This window comes from Miniopterus schreibersii, assembly GCF_964146895.1.
Source record: "Miniopterus schreibersii genome assembly, chromosome: 17".
NCBI classification, from domain to species: domain Eukaryota; kingdom Metazoa; phylum Chordata; class Mammalia; order Chiroptera; family Miniopteridae; genus Miniopterus; species Miniopterus schreibersii.
The window spans coordinates 17,784,452-17,799,120 of record NC_138117.1 but is presented as its reverse complement, the minus strand read 5'-3'; the positions used below and the strand labels follow the sequence as shown (position 1 = coordinate 17,799,120).

At 52.0% G+C, this 14,669-nt stretch overlaps 1 protein-coding gene across 1 annotated transcript; it reads right to left on the bottom strand.

Moving 5' to 3' along the window:
* Positions 1 to 12,016: 12,016 nt before the first annotated feature.
* On the bottom strand, positions 12,017 to 14,379 carry SOX17 (SRY-box transcription factor 17). The gene is made up of 2 exons (XM_081116740.1): positions 13,878 to 14,379; positions 12,017 to 13,307 (listed from the first exon to the last, which is right to left on the bottom strand). Exons 1-2 carry the CDS (start codon positions 14,182 to 14,184, stop codon positions 12,394 to 12,396), a joined length of 1,221 nt encoding a protein of 406 aa, XP_080972866.1. The 5' UTR covers positions 14,185 to 14,379; the 3' UTR covers positions 12,017 to 12,393.
* Between the last annotated feature and the right edge of the window lie 290 nt (positions 14,380 to 14,669).

Below are 14,669 nucleotides of genomic sequence, written 5' to 3'. Positions count from 1 at the left end.
CATTTTCTTGGGGCCTTCTGGATTCATAGTAAATACTCGATAAATGTCAGGTATTATTCTTTGTTGTTGTTAATACTCACCCAAGATATTTTTTCCATTGATTTTTAGAGAGAGTGGGAGAGAGAGAGAGAGAAACATCGATGTGAGAGAGACACTCGATTGGTTGCCTCCCAAATGCACCAGTCTCGACCAGGCTGGGAGTTGAACCCACAACCCAGGTGTGTGTCCTTGACCAGGAATTGAACCCATGAACCTTCAGTGCATGGGCTGACACTCTAACCACTGAGCCACACCAGCCAGGACTCAGCTATTATTATTTTTATCCCATCTCCCTCCACACAGAATCCATTACTCTGCTTTCTGCCAGATAATACTTTTTGTGTTTTATTGCACTGACCACACACTAATGATTATTTATCTGTATGCCTTTCCCTCATATAAAACCACAAGCTCCTTGAGCACAGGGACTGTGCCTTGTGTATCTTTGGAAGCAACATAGTATCTGGCATATAATAGATGCCCAATAAATATTTGGTTAAATAAATACATAAATAACTGACTTCTTAGTTCTCAACTGTGAAATGAATATGTCCATCTACACAATGGCTGCAATTCAAATCACTTCAAGAGACCAATCACTGTGCCTGCAAACCAAACCAATTAAGTCAGAATCTCTTACGGGGAGACAGGCCTCGGGCTTTAGTGTGCAGCGTGTTTTGAGAATCACTGGCTTATGGAAGGTAGTGAGACTCAAGACTCAGAAGGTATCTAATTCTTATATGTTGTACTACAGTAAATGTGTGACTGTAATCTAATAAGAGAGACAAGCAAACAGGAAATAGATTCATGAAACATTAAACAGTAATTGGGGTGACACCAGTGGAAATGCCCAGTGGGTGGGCGTTGGCGGCAACGGCTTCCTCCTGGCACCAACACTGGGGTTGTACCAGCTCAAGTCCATCAAGTTCTCAGCTTTGGGGATCCAGATACTCACTGTTCATCTCCCTGGTTCCTCCTCTCAGCCAGCGTCATAATGTCCTAGTGCTATTACACCTGTGGTCCTAACTTGTGCATTCACAGAACTCTAGAGGAAAACAAAATAGTTCAGACAAGTTGGGGGTCAGGTTGTGTGGGTGTGAAAAGCAGGGCAGGCGTCGCTGGCAGGCAAAATTACCCAAACCTGTCTAGTCCAGTGGCTCTTCTGAAATTGCTCTGTGGTGTTTGTTGCTGACCTTGGAATGTTTTAGGCCAAGTAGGGTGCCTAAGAAGTCAGCGTGGAGAAGGGGTCTGGGGTCTGACACTCAAGGTGTATTATCTGCGAGCATATATAAAAAATGAAAAAAGATAGACTTTACATGCATTCAAATAGAGCACGTCTTGCGTTGCCAGCTTTGAGATGTTCACAATGGTAACAGCTGCTCTCACTGGAATGAACGTTCACGATGAGAAGGAACGTCGTGCCAATTGCAGTAACACAGGGTAAACTGGCGACTAGGAAACTCAAGAGGACAGAGCCCGGGAATTCAAGCCGGCACCCCCAGCCGCGCTGTGGGGAGCACGCAGCAGGCTCAGGGCCCGGGAGAGGCCGGGGCCGGGGAGGGGGGACGGCTACCCCGCTGGAGCCCCATGGGAGAGGCTGAGGTCGCGCCCCGAGCCGCGCCGCAGGCGGGAGCCTTGCGCCTGGTACCTGCGCGGGCGCTGGGGGGCGCCAGGAGGCCCCGCGTTTCGGGATCCGCAGGCTGCGGGCCGAGCCCGGGCGCCTGGGGGCCCCGCGTAGTCATAGGTGTGTAAGGGCCGGCAGCCGGCAGTCCCTGGGCCGAGGCGCGGCGGAGAAGGCGGGGTCTGGCTCCGCACCGTCCGGGGGGACGTGTCGGGCGTGGACAGCGACTGAGCCGGAGCTCGCCCAGGCCCCGACGGGCGCGGCACTGGCCGCTCACGGGCGGGGACAGCAGCGGCAGGCCCGCGGGGTCGTCCCAGTCCTAAAAGGTGCAGGCCCAGGCGGTGCCTGGCACAGCAGCCCTCCTGTGGCTTGGGACGGGGCGGGGGGGGGGGGGGGTCCCGGTCCAGCCGGAGCCCAGCGCAGCGCCGTCCCCCCCCCCCCCCAACCACCCAAGAAGACCTCTCCTCTGCCTGCCCCCGCCTGGCTGGGGATCCAGTTGCTTTCCAAGTCTCAGAGCTCGGACATCTCACAAAACCGGCGGGAAGCACATTTTAACGTCCACATCAAGACAGTGTGATAGTGGAGGTTAATATTAACCTTTACGCCAGAACAGGAGCGCCAGGGACTCCATCAGCCAATGATTACTGGGCAGGTTTCACCACCTGGACGGAATCCGCTTCCCGTGATGCAGGTCCTGCAAGGGCCGAGGAGGCATCCTGGCAGGCCAGCACCTGCCCCGAAGGCGGGCAGCTTAGGGGCAGGGTCCTGGGGAGGAGGTCTGCAGTCTTCCATCCACCCCGCGAGGCCGCAAGCGCCCCGAGACAGGGTACAGAGAGCTCGGCTGTAAAAGATTGCGCTTGGGATGCGCACAGCTTCTGCCCCTTTTCATCTCGGGTGGGGAAAAAAAAGTGCTCTCCCACTGAGCCACCTGTATTTGAAGCGCCGCACTCTCTGTTCATGGGCACACACTCAGGTTTTGCATGAGTCTTAGGACTCTGAACTGTACCTGAAAAGATTAAATCAAGGCCTAAAAACACCTCACATTGGACTGGAGATGGGACAAGCAGAAGTGACCCCACAGAGGCGCGAAGAGGACCACCAACCAGGTTAATAGAGGTTAGTCTTCTAGGAACACAGAGCGCCGGATATATATATACCCTTAACAGAAAAGGGCAGCTGCGGAGTGGTAGGGAAAGTGTGGTCCCACCGTTGGGGGTGGGGAAGAGAGGAACCCCCACCTGTCTTTATGACGTCCAAGCGGAGAGAATGTGTGCGAGGAAGGCAGGGTTTGTAAGCAGTCATTGGCTCTGAAGTTCCGGGGGGGGGGGGGGGGGACGGACTTAGTTTTCCCTTCATGTGCTGCTTAAGTTTTTATGAAAAAAAAAATACAAAATTTAAAAATGTAATAAAGCTATTTACGAAGACAAGTGGTTTTATATTGGTAAGACGAAAATAAAGCCTGACAACTTTACTCCTTTACACAAAAAGCCAACTCTCCCTCAACTTTAAAACACTAAAAAAGTAAGAAGCTTGAACCCTGCACAACCAGAGGTCACCATCCCCCGCTTTTCTAACACCCACTGTAGCATGGGGGGGGGGGGGCTCAGGACTGCAGCCCGCTCCCTGGGAGCTCTAAAGCTTGGGAACCGCGCGGTTGGTGCACTTCCAGCTCCGCTAATAACGTACGCTTTTATCTGCAGTAAGTAGCTTGATTTCTTACCTGAGAAATGGGGGAGAAATCAACTCTTCTCTAAAACTTGGAATGCGAACATCCCCGAGTTTTCTCTTTTAGAGAGGCTGCCCTGATTGGACGGTACCTTTAAAATCTTTTCCAAGGTTGTACAATTTCGTGCTCTCTATCACTGATACCTGGAGATGGGTAACAATTTGGTCTTGAAACTTTTTGTTTAATTTCATCTCCTGTCCCCAAGATGATTCTGCACCTGCCGCTGAATCGTTTCCCCAGAGGTGAAGCTCCCCGCTAGCGAGTTCCCCGAGGTGCGGCCACTGACTCGCCAAGGCAATTTTCCCGGAGGCCGGCGCTCCCCTGCAGACGCCCCCTCCTCCCGCATCCCCGGGGTCTCTGCGCCCCCGCCCCCCGTGCTCCGTCCCTCCCCGCACCCGGCGCAGCTCCGCGCCCCGCGGGGCCGAGCCCGCGCCCCAGCGGCCCGCGCTCGGCTCAGCCACACCTGGAAGACGCCGGACGCCGGAGTCGCCTTGGCCCCGCCCGGAGCCCCGGCTGGCGCCCCGCTGCTCCCCGCCACCTCGCCCTCCACCTTCCTGTCCCCGAGGGGACTCAGCGACTCAGTCCACGGGCGGTGGCCCAGCCCAGCCACCACCGCGGGTAGCGCGCTCCGGGTCTAGCTCGGGTGGCCACTGGCGCACCCCGCATCCTGGCGCCCCTGCCCTTCCCGGCACCTCACCATCCTCTGACCGACCCGTCACCTCCCGGGAAGCAGGGGGAAAGGGGGGGGAGCGAGCGAGGGAGGGAGGGAGATGCCAGACCGGCTGCTGGAGTTTCTCGGGCCCGACCCCGCCACCGGCGTTCCAAGCCGGGCACAGCCCGCCGCGTGGCCAGCGCCCCCGCCGGCCCGATGGCACCGCGGCCACCTCCGGGCCGCTGCGCCTTCTGCGCGGACGTGGCCCCTAGAGAACCGCGGCTCCGGCCGCCGGGCTCCCCCCGCGCGCCGAGACTCCGGCGCCCGGCACCGCGACGCGCAGCCGCTGGCTCACTACAGCCCAGCCCCGGTTCCTGGGGCTCAATTTCCCCCTCGGCACAAAGTAATCCCCCGAGACCCAAGTCCCCTCCCCTCCCCTCCCCGGAGGAAAGTCAGTCCCGGATGTCACTTCTGGAGCTCCTGACTCCTCGGAGCCGCAGGCAGGCTCCCGGCCGAGTTCAAAGCGAAGCCCTGCTCTCAGCTCCCAGCCCGGGTCCCTCCAGGCCGCGGACCCTGGCGCCCCGGGCACCCAGCGCCTAAAGCAGACGCAGGGTGTCGCAGTCTCCGTCCCTGCGACCCTGCGGTCGTGCTCTCCTTGGCTTACTCACGGCTTCTGTTTTTTAACACCAAAGTAAGATCTTTTCCCTTCTAAGTTAAAATCATCGCAAACTATGGTTACAATGTTCCTCTGACTTAACAGCGGCTGGAGTGCGGGTTCCCGGCGAGGGGAGCGCGGCGCCCTCTGCTTCCAGCGCCTCTTCTGCTCGCAGATGCCTGCGAAGGAGGGAAAGGGAATCGCCTCGGTCATCCCGGGACCTAGAAGCGCCCCGGAGGGAGGGGCGGAGGTGGGTGGAAGCCGACCCCTGAGCTTAGGGTTTGTCCTGTACATGATTTTTTTTTTCTTTGTGTAAAGCTTTAGGGCTACTATTTTTTCCTAGTGGGTGTAAGAAATAAGTGAATTTAAAATTCCAACCACGGTAGTAAGCAGTCCCGATTTGTCTGGGATGGACTGAAATGCTCTAAAAATATCTTTCCATATAACGCGCGCACCGGTACCCCATCTGCTCCCCACCCTCTGCCGGAAAAAACGTATCCAAAAAATCCGCATTCGCAGAATAGGGGAGCGTGCCCTGGAAAGGACCGGCGGGCCACTGTCCTCACCTCGCGGCGCAGTCAAGGCCGGGCCTTTGCGAGGGGTAAAGAACAGGGTGTGTAATCGCAGCAAAGGGCAATGCTAGCCTGCAGGGGAGATGGAAGCGAGGTTAGCTCGGTAAATAGAGGCGCGCAGGAAATGCTTGGGGATTACAGCGAGAAGTCGACGTGGAAAACTGATAAGCAGAATTAGCTGCCCAGACATATTAATTAATTAACCGCCAGAGGAAGAAAGTTGTTAATGTAGGCAACACCCGATAGAACTTTTTTTTTTTTTTTTTTTTAAGGGGGATTGACTGACTCCCGAATGGGCTGGAGGTGGGGAGGGCTGCATCTTCTACAACTCTTAATTTATCTTACAAGCCCTTCGGCAATGTCCCTTTTTTCGTGTGTACATCACTTAAATTTTTTAAATTATTTAAAAGTGAATAAATAAAAATTATGCACTTTCCATACCCACGATCTCCTTACTAAACTACAAACTTGAATTTTTATTTTCTCATTTCTCCCTCCGGCAATCTCACTAAGCCCTTTTCAGTTTTATGTTTTTGGTATGTGTGTGTGCACCTGCAATCCCTGCTATTGTTTTCAAATGTCCTAAGGGATTTATTAAAATAAGCAGAAGAACCCACTACATAGAGAACAACTGTGAAACTGCTACTTCATTTTTGCTGCTTCATTTCGCAGATGTATCAGAATTATTTTCCTCTTCATCCCATCTACCATTGCCCTAGGGAATTGGTTTCTGAGACTGAACGATTTAAAAACCTGAGTATCAAGTTTCAGCATTTCTGGGAACCTCTGGCAGCTAGAAATTATTTCTTACCTTGCTGTCGTCCCCCATTCCACTTTGCTTATTTACCCTCAAGAATTCCAACTCTGTTTCACTCCTATAAAAAAAAAAAAAAGTAAATGACATGGAAATATGATTCAGGACTTGAGAAACTACAACCGGTGGTAGGAAGAAGGACTGGACTGAAAAGAGAATGTTAGCAGGCTTGATATCACATCCAGTGTGTACCAATGAACTGTCCCTCTATAAAGACCTTGAGATTTTCATGTAAAAAGGGATTTCGTATGAACTGAGGCATTTTATATGAAGTTCTTTAAGTTACAACTATTTCTAGTCTTTCTTTGTCATCAAAGATGCGGACCTGTCCAAAGCTTAGGGTAAAGCACAGATGGGCTGTGTTTCATGCTAATGTGGGCAATCTTACAAGGCTAATAAAATTCTCAATCCACTAATCAAAGTACAAAGTTATTGTTGTTTTCTCTTTCCCAGAGGAATAACTAAATTAAACACTCATCACTCCCTCCCCAAATCTGCCGGGATACCTAGAGACTTGTAAAATCAAAGGGGAAAGAGAGGCAAGAGCATTTTCTGTGGCACTGAAACAATCCTTTAAGAACAATCTCGTTTAATCCCTACAACCATCCAGTGAGAGTGTCAGGCTTTTATTATTCTCTCTACTTTTTACAGATGAGCAGACTGTTCAGAAAAAGATGAGTGATTTCTCCAAACTCACAAAGCTAAATTGCTGAGCCAGATGAACTTCTGACTCAAAATGCAGAGACTTTACTGCTTTTGGAGCAGCCATTCAGCCACTCTCTACTCTTTTTGCTCCAATTCTTTTCCTAAATTTGATGTTTTGACACATTAGTCAAGAGAAAGGAGTAATAGCCACTGACCGTCTCAAATAGAAAAGAACAAGCAGGAACTCCTGGTCTTCAATTACTTTAGGAATCACTGATAGGAAACCAAGGTGCCAACAACCAAGCAAGTTACTCAAGTCAATTTTCTGAGCACTTTTACCAGGTGATACAGAGGGAAAGCAGACCCTCCTTGCACCAGCTTCCTGTCGCCAGAGGAATCAGGCAGGCCAGAAGACTGCTCAACCCACTGCAAGCTTGCCGCAATTCTTTTCCTGCTTAACCACAGATCAGGTATACGAGATTCCAAGCAGAGTAGGCACTGACCTTGCTCTTAGAAAAAACTGGGTCAACAGCATATCTACTGCCGTTTAGTTACGTTTATCAGAGTCCCCGTGCAGAGTGTGACTTCACAAACCATCTTCCTGAGCAACAACAGTATTGGGAATATTTGTTATGAATTTGACTTTATCAAAGTGTTTAAGGCTTTGACTAAAGTGGTAACAAGATCCTCAAAGCTAAAATGTCTTCATTTTCAAAAATTAAATTTTACTTTTTTTTCAATTATTCAGCCAAATTGTTGTTTGGACCTGAGCTGCTGAGAAAGTTAACATTCATGAAAATTATCATTATCATGACAACGACTTACTGAACACTTGCTGTATGCTAGAGCTAAGAAATTATTTTTTTTTATCTTCACCCCATATGTTTTTTAATTGATTTTACAGAGAGAGGAAGGGACCAAGGAGGGAGGGAGGGAGAGAGACAGAGAAGCATGGAGCTTCCCATAAGCCCCTGACCAGGGATGGAACCCCTGATGGGAATCGAACCTGCAACCTTTTTGGTGTATGGGACCATACTCCATTCAACAGAGCCACCCAGCCGGGGCTAGTGCTAAGAAATTTTATATTGCACTAAAGAATACTATTTTACTATTTAAATACTATTCTACACCATGCTAAGAATTTTTAACATCCAGTATTTTGAATAAAGCTGAGAGAATTGCCAGTGGTGTGGGTTCTAGGTGTGTGTAAGGAGGATGGTGCGAGTTGAATTGTTTCACGTAACGTTGCCTAATAATTCAGAAGAGAATTTAAGGGACGTAAATACCATTTTTCTTCAGGTAGATATTCTGAACTCCTTGTAAACTGGAAGATGAAATCTATGCTGAAATAATGGCTGTAAAATCTCTCCCTCTGTCCAAAATTGTCAAAACAAGTCAAAGGAGAGAGGGGAGAGGAAGGGAATGTTGAACATCTGCTATGTGATGGGCATAGTTGTGAAAATTAAAAACAAAACGAAGTGGGACACTTAAAAACATTCGGCAGAGATTACCTATTTTCGTTTACAGTGCCCTGTTCCGTTTTCTCTGAATTCCTTTTGCTCGGATGTGCTTTTCCTGATAGCAGCACACATGTAAAGAGGAAGCCGATGTCTTTTGTAGTGTGATCCGAATGAAAGGTACAGTACTATTGAGAGATAAATATAATAAATCAAAGATACAGTATCATTGTGATATCACCTCTTAGCAGCTTGTGTAAGTAACTTATGAGCTTATTTGTAATGTATCAGACCCACCTTGGTAGCTTTAACAGAGAAGCAGTCACTGTCACAGTAGGAAGGAAAATGCCCTCTTAGGGCTGTTGTGGTCCCTCAAAGGCGTGTAGACTCTATGTTAGCATCGAGTCAGGATATCTCAGTCCAAGAAAGGGCTGGATTCCTACCTCCTGCCACACTACAAAAGTGTATCTCAGAAGTAGAGATAGTGGGGGGGGGGGGGAGGGGGACGGTGTATCCTTTATGTATCCGAAGTAAAACCATTAAAAATGAGGCAAGTTTAATACTTTAAAAAATCACTAGCTGGTATCTGCAATCACTTCATCTGAATCTGCTTGAGGAAGGAGGGGTCTGTGCATAGAGTGATATCAGAGAGTCAGCTAAGCTGAATCCCAGTTTTACACTCTGTCCTTCACTTTAAAACTATATTGGTGTCTCTGACAGTCCCCAAAGCCCTTTTCCATCAGTACCTACACTCTTATACTTAAAAATAAAAGAGGGTTATTTAAGGAGAACAACTGTTTCAATAATCTGTTGCTATATAACAAAACACCCCAAAATTTAGTGGCTTACAACAGCCATCTTTTATTTTCTTTATGCTCTCCCACCTGCGAATTGCCTGAGCTCATCTGGGCATTAATTCTTCTGGCCTCTCGTGAGTTCCAATCAGATGGTGGCAGGCGGGCAGGCAACAGGTGGGAGTCAGCTGTCAGGAAGGCTGAGCCCCTCTCTTCCCAGGGAGTCACAGGGCCTCTGCTCTGCAGCAGTCTCTCCACATAGTCTCCCCGCTTTGGTAACTGGAACTTTTACACAGTAGCTCAGGGCTCCCTGGAGTACAAGAAAGTGAATCTGCGGAGACTTCCTAAGGGCTGGGCCCAGGGAGCTGGCACCGCATCACTTCTACTGCATTCTATCAGGTTAGAGTAGCAAGTCCAACCCAGAGTCAGTGTGGGAGGAGTTTATACAAGGATGTAAATACCCAAGGTATGGTTCATGGGGCCAATCACGGAGACTAGCTACCACCACCACAACTGCACGGAGGAAAAGACCATAAATTCATTTGGCAGGGCATCATGGGTTTCCTTTACACTGAGAGAGAGGGACACACTACTCCCCAGGTTCCTTGATTCACATCTCAAAAAGGGAGAACTGAAAAATATGAGTTCTTGGGCTATTCCTTAGTGTTTTTAATTATAGGGAAACTGTCTTTTTGTTTTGATACTTGGATCCCATGTTTCCCAACAAACCTTCACCATTAGGGCTTCAGATTCCTACAATGCTTGGATGAGTTACAAGGGGCCATGAATTGCCTAAAATCCATGAAGTATTGAGTATGTGCATGTGTGCATGCTCCTAGGGAGGGAATTCCTAGCTTCCCTCGTATCACATAAGGTGAATTCAAATAAGTAAGATATCTAAGAGCACTTAGAACTTAGCAAGAGCTGCCCTGGATTTTTACCACCTGATATACTTCTAAAGCATCTCAGAAGCAGAGATGGGGAGGAAAGCAATGCTCTCTCTTACGTGTTTGCTTCCAAAGTAAAACAAAAGCAATCACATCAGCTGATACCTGAGATCACTTCACCTCAGTCTCAGGAAAGAGAAGGAATGGGCTGGATGCTTCTGCACACACCCCCTCCCCTCTATTGGGAAGACTAATTGCCCTCCACTGGGGTGAACGGCATTGGGAATGCCAGAATTTGGGGCTCCTTATTTTCCCACTTAAACCCAGTGAGTACTTAAGAATGTAACTTAACAGGACCTTTGACTCTTCCACCTAAGCACTCTTCTCTATTTCGTATAGACGTGGCAGCCAAGGGTACAACTGAGACTCCTTGGGCCAACCAAGTATGTGCTAAAATGTCCAGTGTGATTTAACCTGGCAACTCAGCCTTGAACCTAAGCAAGTGGGGCCTCTTGGGACATCCTGGGGAAGGAGTTCAGACTGGAAGCAGAACCTGTCAGGGGTCAGAGAAAGAAAGAATGCGGAAAAGGGCAGAGCACTAGAGGCAAAACCAAAACAGACAGACTTACCTTTCCTCCCTGAAACTTTCTGTCCCAAACATTCCTAGCATCAAGAATCTTTTCTACAAAACATACACCTACCATTCCTCAAGAGAATCTAGCCAACTGTTTCAACTGAGTATCCCTCTTTAACATAAATGCTTTAAGCTATCCTCTTACCCCTTCCTTTTATGTATAGAAGTTTATCCGTATGGAAAATTGTAGTTTCTCACCACCAGAATGCGAGTTCTCCCAGTGCCCAAGCATGCACCCAGGCACAAAGGAAAATGGTGAACAAATGTTATAAGAACTTTTAACACCGAGTTTTCACCATATATGTGGCAGATTGAGGGCTCAGCGTCTCCTCTCCCCACTTGCAAAATGGGAATAACATCTAAGTTCACAGGGTTGATCAGGCTCCAACTCAGCACAAAATGGCATTGACAAAACGCCTGGCACAGCAAGTGACCATTACAAGTCATCCATTTATGTCTCAATCTGCAAAACGTGATGGAAAGGGACACTGCAATTTGCGTTGCAGCACCCAGCAGGGCTGAGCCCTTACTTTGCAACCCTGTGACTCAGTTTCTTCTCTAGAACGGCAGCTCACTGATGCCCTAGGGCTGTAGCTTTATTTGTAAAGCACACTACACACAAGTCATCCCCGGATCCCTCCAAAGTTTACTGCAGGTGTCAAGAAAGAAATGTAATAGGCCACAAATGCAGTTTAATCTGCAACACCAAAATATACTAATGAAATTATAGATGTTAAAGTTCATTAAAAGTTAAAAGTCAAGCCCTGGTGAGGTAACTCGGTTGGAGCGTTGTCCTAAATAAAGGGTTGCGGGTATGGGTAGGATTCCCCGTCAGGGTCAGGGCACATACCTAGGTTGCAGGTTCAATGCCCTGTTGGGGTGGGTGCGGGAGGCAACCAATTAATGTTTCTCTCTCTTCCTTCCTCTCTCAAAAAAAAAAAAAAAAAATCGATTAAAAAATATATCCTTCGGTGAGGATTAAAAAAAAATTAAGGTCAAAATGCACATTTTATTCCTGTGACTCCTACAAATTATTTTCAACTACTTTCCAAGGTGTAGACATGTGAGGACTATTAAAGACAAGTTCGTTGTTGGGAAGGAATATAAACTCTTGGTGAAATATGGATGGCAGGAAAAAGGAAAACCAAAAGCCTCTTTCAGCAGGCCTCAGGATTCAACAACTACAAAACCAAAATTACTCGTGACCATGGTCTTCTGGTAAAAGGGATATGTTAAAGTTGACAGTACTTAAAGTTCTAATAACAGCCACTACTTTCTGGAGACTACGATCAGTGGAAACAGGCTTATTTGGGGAGGGTTCTTTTCTTAGCAAAAACAATTACATCAGATCTGGATGTCCTAACGTTCATTTCTAGGGCTTCTCTTTGAAGTCAGTTATGTCGACTCTTAAGAGTAATTTACAGTAACTACGTGCTAAATGTCACCATTAAAAATAGTTAACGCTGGTCTCAAGAAATGGCGTCTGTCACAGAGGCACTAGCAAAATAAAAAAGTAGGAGTCCAGATTTTATTTTATTTTTTTTTAAGATTGAAAAATGACACCCGAGACAAAAATTTTTTTGATCAATAAATTTTCAGGAAGTGGAACAAGTCGTTCTGGGACTTTGAAAACTGGTCAACTTGAACTTGGAAACGGGGTTTTGGCAAAGACGACGCTGTGGGAAACAAGTATCTGAACAAATCTTAACACGACCTCACATTTTTCTCCCCCCAACTGTTCAAGTGTCAGACAAAATAAATTACCATAAATTATATGCCAAGGCAACTTAAAAACAAAACAAAACACAACGTGAGGCCAAGGATTTCCTTAGCTCCTCCGGGAAGCGTGTAACACTGTTTGCGCTTCTGGCCCGCAGGCCGCGTCGAGGCGGGGCCGTCAAACGTCAGGATAGCTGCAGTAATACACCGCGGAGCTGGCGTCGGACACCACGGAGGAGATGGCCCCGTGGCCGTCGGGGACGCTCACGCTCGAGTCGTGCCCCTGGTAAGGGAGGCCCATCTCGGGCTTGCACACGTAGTGCAGATACTGTTCAAACTCCGTGCGGTCCACCTCCCCGAGGAGCTCGGCGGGCTGGCTGGGGTCCGCACCGTCCCGGCAGGACAGCGCCTCCGGAGGGGGCGACGGCTGCCCGGGGCCCGCCGGGTGCTGCTGCGGCTGCACCGGGAAGCCGCGCCCGCCGCCGGCCGCGGGCGAGCCCATCGCGCCGTAGTACATGTGGAGGGCGCTGGGGGGCGCCAGGAGGCCCGGCATCGCGGGGCCCGTGGGTTCCGGACCGAGCCTGGGGTGCATAGGGCCGGCGGGCGGCTCCGGGGGCCCCCCGTAGTCCGAGGCCTGCGCGTAGCTGTAGGGACCCGCCGCAGGACAGTCCCCGGGCAAGGGCGCGGCGAAGAAGGCGGGGTCCGGGTCCACGCCGTCCAGGGGCGACGTGTCGGGCGTGGGTAGCGGGTAGCCGTCGAGCGCGGGCGCTCCCAGGCCCTGGCAGTCGCGGTAGTGGCCGCCCATGTGCGGGGGCAGCAGCGGCGGGCCCGCAGGGAAGCCCTGGTCGGGGTAGGGCAGGCCCAGGCCGTCCATGGCCACGCGGCCGCCCTCGGGGCCCAGCGCGGCCGCCGGCGGCTCGGCGAGGCCGTGCAGGAAGCCGCCCTCCACCCGCTTCAGCCGCTTCACCTGCTTGCGCCGCCGCGGCCGGTACTTGTAGTTGGGGTGGTCCTGCATGTGCTGCACGCGCAGCCGCTCCGCCTCCTCCACGAAGGGCCGCTTCTCCGCCAGCGTCAGCGCTTTCCACGACTTGCCTGCGCGGTCGCGGGGAGGGGGAGAGGGGCGCGGGGCTTACTCTCCGAGCTCCCGCTCCCCGGCCCCACGCCTCTCCCCCTGCGACCCTGAATAGTGCAACTCGGGGAGGGGGGTTTAGGGGTCGAGTTAAAAAGCGAAAGTATGGGACTGGGGGGCGGAGTGGAACCCGAGCGCTTGGGGGATGCGAGAGATCTAGGGTCGTCTAAGGGCATCGCTCCCCGCTTTGAGCCTCCTGGGAGCGGCTTCCCGGCTCATCCACTGCCGCTCGTCGGAAGAACTGAAAAAGCCTCCTACCCGGAAAAGGACCAACCTAAGTCCACCCCAGGGGTGCCCTCGCCACCCCCGGGAGGCAAGGGAAGCCGCCTCCCCGGAGCCCCTGAACCCGCGCTCCCGCCACCCAAGTAATTCCGGCACCGGGGGCCGAGGCTGAGCGCGCGTTTGGAGAGCCCCGAGGGCCAGGAGCGCGGGAGGAAGGAGGGTGGCGGCGGCAGCAGCCCCCGCGCGCACCCTTCTAGGTTCACGCCGGCGGGCGCGCGGCGCGCACTCCCCGGGGCCGAGCCCGCACTCACCCAGCATCTTGCTCAGCTCGGCGTTGTGCAGGTCCGGGTTCTGCTGCGCCAGGCGCTTGCGCTCGTCTTTCGCCCACACCATGAAGGCGTTCATCGGCCGCCGAATCCGAGACTCGCCCTTGCCCCGGCCCGCGGCCCCCGACGGCGCCCCGCTGCTCGCCGCCGCCTCGCCCTTCACCTTCATGTCCCCGAGAGGACTCAGCGACTCGGCCCACGGGCAGGGGCCCAGCCCGGCCATCACCGCGGGCAGCGCGCTCCGGCTCTGGCTCTGGTCGTCACTGGCGTACCCCGCATCCGGGCTGCTCATGGCGCTCCAGCCCTGCCCCGCGCCCCACAACCCTCGGCCAGACACGCCGCCTCCCCCGGTGCGGGGGGAGGAGGTGGGGAGCGAGCGAGGGCGATGCCCCGCGGGCTGTGGGAGTTCCTCGGGCCCGAGCCCGCCACGGGAGTCCCAGGCCAGTCCCAGCCCAGCGCGCAGCCAGCGCCCCCGCCAGCCCAGTGACACTGCGGACACCCCTGGGCCTCGGGGCCTTTTCTGCACCGCCGCGGCCAATAGAGAGCAGCGGGGGCGGGCCGGCCCTGAGTCGTTAGGCCCACGCCCAGTGCCCGTCCGAGTCCCCGGTCCCAGCTAAACCCCACGCCCGCCCTTTTCCCCTCCCCAGCCCCGCATCCAAAGCTACACCTGCCCGCGGGAACACTGGCTAGAGCCGGGCTCTGGCGCCAAGTCCTCTCCGATCGGGAAGGGGGTTCTCCTGAAAAACCTCCTGGACTGCTGGGTAGAATGGGGCACGG

Excerpts from the sequence above, each read along its gene's own strand:
- SOX17 (XM_081116740.1), bottom strand. The coding sequence starts at position 14,184 with ATGAGCAGCCCGGATGCGGGGTACGCCAGTGACGACCAGAGCCAGAGC. Across the intron at positions 13,308-13,877 it reads CGAGCTGAGCAAGATGCTGG|GCAAGTCGTGGAAAGCGCTG; the intron begins GTGAGTGCGGGC and ends GCGACCGCGCAG.